At 33.7% G+C, this 8,521-nt stretch overlaps 1 protein-coding gene and 1 long non-coding RNA gene across 3 annotated transcripts; one reads left to right on the forward strand and one right to left on the reverse strand.

The window, feature by feature from the left end:
- The first annotated feature begins 2,834 nt into the window (after positions 1–2,834).
- On the forward strand, positions 2,835–3,730 carry LOC128865827 (uncharacterized). Of its 2 annotated transcripts, XR_008454902.1 has the most exons (3): positions 2,835–3,067; positions 3,179–3,317; positions 3,380–3,730. It is a non-coding gene; the product is annotated as an uncharacterized LOC128865827 (long non-coding RNA). The 2 variants fall into 2 exon arrangements; XR_008454901.1 differs by lacking the exon at positions 2,835–3,067 and having other exon boundaries at positions 3,081–3,317.
- A 346-nt stretch (positions 3,731–4,076) lies between these two features.
- LOC128865826 (replication factor C subunit 2) lies at positions 4,077–5,377 on the reverse strand. Its single transcript, XM_054106199.1, has 2 exons — positions 5,099–5,377; positions 4,077–5,039 (listed from the first exon to the last, which is right to left on the reverse strand). The coding sequence occupies exons 1-2, from the start codon at positions 5,264–5,266 to the stop codon at positions 4,209–4,211; spliced, it is 999 nt and encodes a 332-aa protein (XP_053962174.1). The 5' UTR covers positions 5,267–5,377; the 3' UTR covers positions 4,077–4,208.
- Positions 5,378–8,521: the final 3,144 nt, after the last annotated feature.

The following is an 8,521-nucleotide window of genomic DNA, read 5'->3' on the forward strand; positions in this document are numbered from 1 at the left end:
CCAAGGTAAGTAGATAACAAGGGGGATTTATTATAATAAATACAACAGTTTGACAGTCGAGAGTAACTTGAGAAAATTTTGACAATTTAGAGACAAAAAAAAAAAAAAATCGAAATTGCAACCTTAGGGTATGTTCAACAATGCATTATAATGCGCAACATACCATTTCAGAGTGAGCAGTGCGTTCAAAAATGCAAATATGGCAGTACTGCAAATGCAGCGCGTTCTTAAACGTCATTTTTGTATCAAAAGTCCTGCATTATTTGGAGCAAAAATTTTCACACTGCCAATAAATACGTTAGTACAATGCCTGATGAAAAGTGGGTATTTAATTCTTTATTTTAGCTTTTAATACAAAAATTGATGAAAAATACGATATTTAAACTTTATTTTATTATACTTTTCTTGGTTTTAGTGATAACTTTAGTACATCGGAGATAAAATTACTGCTCAGAGTCCGACTGAGCATAGAGAACAAGTTCACGTCGGGAAGGAGGAAAAAGAACGTGCTCTGGGCTAAGGTCGTAGATGAAGTAAAAAAAGTTAATAAAGATTTAAAATAGATAGAAACATCGCATGAGAATAAACTATTGTATATCCTCGGGAAACGATTTTATTGTTTCAAAAAAAGACTTATTTTTGGGTATTTTCGGTTTTGATATTAAACTTTTGACAAGATATGTCCTTTTTTTAAGCTTTACACGGTTTTTTTTTCTTAAATTTAATAAAAGACTATCGGTTTTTTCCTCACATACATCGTGCATGACCAAACTTAGTAACAATTCCATTCCAGTGCAGTACACAGCGCGTTCATAAATGCAACAAATCTATTTGCAATTTTTCAACAAATCTATCAGTTGCATGAATTGTCACATTGACAGTGCTGCCAGCGCTGCAAGTACCATAGATGACTAGATGTGAAACTCTTTTTCTCGTGAGAGCGCTGAAAAATGTGCATTTTTTATAACATTTTCCAATATTGCCACACCGGTAGAAACATGAATTGGGTATTTTTGAACCAAAGGTCTGGAATTTTTAGTTTCCATACCACCATTGAGGTTAGTATTTAGTGTGCGGTTGCCCAATAGCCTTATATCACTCGTAACCCCCAACATATACTAAAAATAAGCACAATCCGTATGAAATATGTACATAAATAAGCAAAAAATTTTAAAATTTATATGTAAATGAAATTATTTAAAACGGATATTCATAAGTAATTTAATAATAATAAAGTTATGAACCCGAAAAACCTAAGTTATAATTAAAAACATGACTTATTGCGATTTTTTAATATAACACAGAAAGTGGGTAACAAAAAACAAAAATTCTCAAACAACGAACTGAATAAGTTAAAGCAGATTACTTTTAATCTTCGTAAAATAACTCAAACTCAAATTAAATTCCCTTACCTACGCTTTTCACTCATAGAATATTTACGTATATACCAATTTACAGACATAAACCAACATACAGATTTCAATAAAAGTACATGTATGTACGAGTAAAATGTATTCATATGCATATGTGCATAAGACTAATTATAGTAGAAGTTGAAAAGGATATAAAAGGCTTTGAAAAATTCTAAAACTCCCTTCAATTTAAATTATTACGTTTCAATTGAATTAATTTAAAGACAAATAATTATAAACATTTCAACGCGTCATTTCTCCACTATGAAAAAAGGAACTGTTTTCGTCAATTATTTTTGGCGCGTTTCTTCTGGTAGCCAGCCATTTCGCCTATCAGCTGTTCAAAATCCCATAATGTGTGAGTGCTACCAAGTTTTGAAACGTCCTCATGGGCGCGCTCTCTCTCAAAATGAATAAGTTTCACATCTAGTTATCTATGGCAAGTACTGCGCATTATAATGCATAGATGACTAGATGTGAAACTTATACATTTTGAGAGAGAGCGCGCCCATGAGGACGTTTCAAAACTTGGCAGCACTCACACATTATGGGATTTTGAACAGCTGATAGGCGAAATGGCAGACTGCCAGAAGAAACGCGCCAAAAATAACAGACGAAAACAGTTCGTTTTTGCTTAATGGAGAAATGAAGTGTTAAAATGTTTATAATTATTTGTCTTAAAATTAATTCAATTGAAATGTAATAATTTGAATTTAAGTGAGTTTGTAGAATCCAAAGCTCGTTATATCCTTTTCGACTTCTACTTTTAATTAGTCTTATGCAACATAATGTAATTTTATTGAAAACTGTGTGTTGGTTTCTATGACATAGATGACTAGATGTGAAACTCTTTTTCTCGTGAGAGCGCTGAAAAATGTGCATTTTTTTAACATTTTCCAATATTGCCACAACGGTAGAAACATGAATTGGGTATTTTTGAACCAAAGGTCTGGAATTTTTAGTTTCCACACCGCCATTGAGGTTAGTATTTAGTGTGCGGTTGCCCAATAGCCTTATATCACTCGTAAACACCTACATATACTAAAAATAAGCACAATCCGTATGAAATATGTACATAAATAAGCCAAAAATTTAAAAATTTATATGTAAATGAAATTATTTAAAACTGATATACATAAGTAATTTAATAATAATAAAGTTATGAACGCGAAAAACATAAGTTATAATTAAAAACATGACTTATTGCGATTTTTTAATATAACACAGAAATTGGGTAACAAAAAAAAATTCTCAAACAACGAACAGAATAAGTTAAAGCCGATTACCTTTAATTTTTGTAAAATATTTCAAACACAAATTCAGTTCCCTTACCTACGCTTTTCAACCATAGAATATTTACGTATATACAAATTTACATAAACCAACACACAGTTTTCAATAAAATTACATTATGTACACAAGACTAATTAAAAGTAGAAGTCGAAAAGGATATAACGAGCTTTGGATTCTACAAACTCACTTAAATTCAAATTATTACATTTCAATTTAATTAATTTTCAGACAAATAATTATAAACATTTCAACACGTCATTTCTCCATTAAGCAAAAACGAACTGTTTTCGTCTGTTATTTTTGGCGCGATTTTTCTGGCAGTCTGCCATTTCGCCTATCAGCTGTTCAAAATCCCATAATGTGTGAGTGCTGCCAAGTTTTGAAACGTCCTCATGGGCGCGCTCTCTCTCAAAATGAAAAAGTTTCACATCTAGTTATCTATGATCTATGTTATAATGCGTTTCTGAACATAGCCTTACTGCTGCTCCTGTTTATCGTGCCTTCGTTATTCCTAAAGCAAAAAACATACAAAAATTTTCAAACACATTAACTTCAACTCGTAGCATGTACTTTAGTTAGTAAAAATACCAACTTGTGTACATAAACCAAAAAGTAAGTATTCATTCGATAGAACTCTTTCTGCTCAACACAACTATGTTAATTGTATTTTTTAGTTACTTAATTTTTATTAATTTTGAGGCTTAGAAATGGAATACCCAGAAGGCAAAAATCAACATTTACGACACCTGCTCTTCTTTGCCGAAGCCGCCCGGGACATTTGCGAGGTGTATGGGGAAGGTGTCATAGGCGAATCTACGGCAAAGTTCAAGAAAGGGGACTTTGACGTCAATGGCACGTCCCGCAGCGGAAGGTCTCGATGAAGAACGTCTCAAATCAATTTTAAAGGAGAACGGCCGCCAAACCAATCGGGAATTGGGTGCCTTACAAGTTCAATATTAATATTTAAGTCATGGTTGAATAATTTAAATTTTTTGTTTTTAAATAAAACAAAAGCTCAAAATGTACTTTCAGTTTACTTAAAATTCGTTTTACCAAACACACTGCTATAAATGACCATTTATTAGAATTTTGCTGAAATGCAGAGAGTAAACATCTCGATTTGTGAAGATAATAAAAGGCGCACAAAATTTTGGAAACCTTGGATATTTTACAAAATCCCCCAAAATGTGACCTCGGAATATTTATTCGGTAATTAGTAATAAGTGCTGAAGCAGCTACTCAGTCGCCAAAACACGTATTTTTTTGCTCCCAGATCCGAATCGTTGTGGTTTGCCATAAGAATGTACAAGTGAGATCTTAGCATGGGTAAAGCTATTCGATTTCGAAATTCTTTGAGAGGAAGAAAATGAATTGGTGATTATTATAATTTTATTACATTAATCATTTAATAGAAATTAAAACATATCATTTTTATTTATTGGGCAAAGTGTGTCTGAAATTAGCCACTAGCGAACTCTAGAACAATCCCTATTATAAGTTCGGTTAATGGGTGTCAGCAATGTCGCATAATTTGGCTAAAAGACTTGTCAGTTGAAGCAAAGAGTTCAATCCGTCTACAACTTTCATGTGGGTGATTCCTATTTCTTTAATGAATTTTAGTTTAGTATTTTCATCAATGTTGAGACGCTTGCATACTCGGAATATATTTCCAATTATATCTTCACAAGCATAACCAAGTCTCCACAATTTTGTGAGGATTTTGTACGCTTTATGTATATCGTTTTGTGCACAATGTTGCAGCATGTCCTGTAAAAGCATGGGATGCGGTTCGTCACAAACTTTGAATACGTTTGCGCCCGTAATCGTTCCGAAACCTTGTGCTGTCGATTGTAAATTATTTAACGCCTGCCTCATATCACCTTGCGCAGTAAAAACGATTGCTTCCAATCCGTCCTCTTCATAGGAGAGCTCTTCTCGTTGACATATCTCAATTAATTTAGCAAGTATTTGCCCATCTGACAGTCTTGTAAAACGCAACATTGCACAACGAGATTGTATTGGTTCAATAATTTTCTCGCTGGTGTTGCATGCAAGAGCAAATCGTGTTGTATTACTATAAATCTCCATCGTTCGACGAAGTGCTTGTTGAGCTCCTTCAGTCATGCTATCAGCTTCATCTAATATAACAATTTTATGCCTTCCTCTTGGTAATGTCACTTTTTGTTGGGCAAACATTTTTATTTTGTTACGAACTACGTCAATGCCACGTTCATTTGAAGCATTTAGCTCGAGTACGGCTTCTTTATAACTGTCTCCGAGCAAAATACGTGCCAAACACTGGATTGTCGTCGTTTTACCCACACCAGGAGGGCCCTAAATGAAAATATCACTCATTACTCATTTCCATGTATCACAATTCTAATACTACGTACTGCTATTATAATATTTGGCGCATTTCCTTGCGTTGCAAAAACTGAAAGGCGGGCAATTGTATCCTCATTTCCAACAATCTCCTCAAATTTTGTGGGGCGATATTTTTCAATCCAGGGTAGGTTGCGTCGTTTTAAATCTTCTGCAGTTATTTCTACTTCTTCTGGCATTTTGTCCAATTAGCCAAACGATCACTTTCAACAATCGAAAACGACGGTTCTAAATTTGCCGGCAAATATTTAGTTTGCAGCTCAACAATACATGTAGTTGTACTCTAATGATACCGGATGCATATTATCGATATTTTACTCAAACATCAAGTATTTGGGTACTCATTAGTGATAGAAAAAAACAATTTACATACGTACCTGATTTGGTTACAGGTATTATTAAAGATGCATTCAAATAGACGCGGTACGCTGCGATAAAAAAACTTTCCGCAGCAAACACAATTTACAGCACGTAATAAGCAGATATATCGTAAGCAAAGTTGCAATTTAGAGCTAAAGTTCTACTTCGTATTTTATTTACAAAAGTGTTATGGACTATAAAATAACATTTTTCTTTATAAGAAATATGAGTTTAAATTTGTTACTAGTAACCATTATGCCTTCTCAAGAAATGCATTTAAAATGGTGTACAGTGCCGATATTTGAGCTCGTCACCCTTCGGATGTCAGCAATGTTTCTTGCTGTATCGTACCGCGTCTGGCTTTGCTCTCATTGCTTTTTAATATTCGATAGGCGTATTGTCGCTATAACTGCTCCAATTATAAGAAACATCATTTCTATACATACACGCTTTTTCAAAATTTTTAAAATAATACGACAAATAAATTACTAATATTTTTTTTTTTTGATATTATGACATTATAAAGCTTTGACACACAGTAATATTTTTACTCGGAAAATTGAATTTTGACGGTTCGGCGATAAGTTCTGACACTTTCAAGTTTCAAAATTTTCAGTTACAATGCGTCAAATTTAATTTGATTACAAGTTTCATAGATGGTTACTTTGCATTACCAGTAAAGCTGTGTCGCTTTTAGGGAGTCCAATATAGCAGATCTATCATCATCATCATGCATTAGTGTTACAATACGGGGTGGGTTAAAGCTCCTTCTGAGCAAGTAGATGGGCGTCTGTAAATAAATATGTTTTATTAGCATGAGAACACAAATGTTTGATTGGATCTTACCTGGGTGTAGATAGAAAGTGTGAGTGTATTCGAGCTGTAATAATTGCTGCCGGTATTGTTATTTTTTATGAGATGGAATCATGTTCTGTCACATAATTTCTGCAACAATGGGAGCGTCTTGCGTTTTGCCAGTAAAATTTTGGCAATCTGATGGTGATCTTTAGCTAATCAACCGCAGTATAAAAGTTTTTACTGCAGGGTGGAAATGGAAGAGGAAAATTAAGTTTTTATTGAATAAATACTACTTTGAAGCTTAATATTGCTTTTAGCGCAAAAATAAATTCAAATAAAACGAAGCTATCTGCCCATTTTTTCATATTGCGGCGAACATATCCTATGTGTTGCACTTGGGCCGAGCTTATGAAAGGTTGTAGGAAAAACGGCTTACCCAATAACTATTATAATGGTCTATTGAAACTTGTGTTTTTATTTTTAGTAGAGTTGTACTGGGTCAAGAAAACAGCCAAAATTTAATAAATAATTACGTTGCAAATACTTCATTGGATCTTAGAAGTTAGCAAAACAAGTTGAAACATACTGACACCAATGTACGGTCTGACATTTTTTTGTTTCTTGAATTAAACTTTATTTTATGTTTAAACTTATAATTCCTGGAAGACCCTTTACAAATATTTGAATTGATTTAAAAAGTGGCTAAGTATTCCAAGGAAATATACCTTGTGGTAAACCAATTTAACATGGGAAGGTCTTAGATAAGCTGGATACGTGTTTTCCTTTTTAACCTTAAAAAGACACGCAATGGTGACATGAGAGAGGAAGACAGTTCATTTGGGTGTGATTGAAGGCGATCTGGGTATTTCCTCTCTTTTATTAAAGGAATATATAAGTCCTGATGAATTTGATAATCCGTCACGTACCACGGAGCGTTTACCAGGGTTCGTAAGGTCTTGGACCGAAAACGTTGTAGAATTTCCAAGTTTTTCGCCTTCACATCGACAACTGTTTAAGGAAATGTTCATTCCAGGTATTTATAGCAGGGAAACGTCAAATTGTGGCCTGACATTACCGTTAAGTATTCTCTCATTTAACGATAGATATATAGTAGGTGCTTTATAAATGATTAACGTTACGGCATAGAAAGGGATGCACATAAATATCATGAAGTAAGGTACAAGCGAGACTAGCAATACGTTCTCACATATATGTATGTAGGGGGAATGTTTATGCTGCTACAATAACAACAACAAACAAATACGTATTTACATTTATATATACATATATATATATATATATAATTGGCGCGTACACCCTTTTTGGGTGTTTGGCCGAGGTCCTCCTCCTATTTGTGGTGTGCGTCTTAATGTTGTTCCACAAATGGAGAGACCTACAGTTTCAAGCCGACTCCGAACGGCAGATATTTTTATGAGGAGCTTTTTCACGGCAGAAATACACCCAGAGGTTTGCCATTGCCTGCCGAGGGGCGACCGCTATTAGAAAAATGTTTTTCTTAATTTTGGAGTTTTCACCGAGATTCGAACCGACGTTCTCTCTGTGAATTCCGAATGGTAGTCGCGCACCAACCCATTCGGCTACGGCGGCCGTCATTTACATTTAGATTACATTTATTTGGGCCCGTAACATACATATTTATATGTGTAAATAAATATATATATGCAAGTGTGATATTAAAACAAAAAGTGGTTTAATTTTATTTAACTAAGTTTCGTCAATTTGAAACTACCTATTTTGTTACCTATGCAAAAACTGAATTCTCTCATAAAAAAGGCGGATTAATTTACCAAAAACAAACTTTGAACTTTTGATCTCCAAGTCATGATTATTCTTACACTTACTTACTTGATAAATTACCTGTACCTTATTAACTTATTTATATTGTATTTAGAGTTATTTTTTATTATATACACATTTGTTTGTTATTTGTGTGGATTTTTGGTTAATTGATATATGTTTATTTTGTCAAAGTCAAACTTTCGCACGCACTGCTACAAAAAAATGCTCTATGGTTTAATATACAATATATATAATATATAGGGTTGTTCAATAGGTGCGCTTCAACTTTTTTCCGATTGGGAGGGCGAACGACGCAATATTTTTTATTTTTCGCTTGTCATTTGTAAACTTCATTAGTATACATTTCATCATGGAACGCTACACACTTGAGCAAAGATTGCAAATCGTGCAAATTTTTTATGAAAATAATCGTTCTGTTGCTGCTATTTTAAGAGCATTACAGCCATTTTACGGTC

The sequence above is a fragment of the Anastrepha ludens genome, chromosome 6 (assembly GCF_028408465.1).
Source record: "Anastrepha ludens isolate Willacy chromosome 6, idAnaLude1.1, whole genome shotgun sequence".
NCBI classification, from domain to species: domain Eukaryota; kingdom Metazoa; phylum Arthropoda; class Insecta; order Diptera; family Tephritidae; genus Anastrepha; species Anastrepha ludens.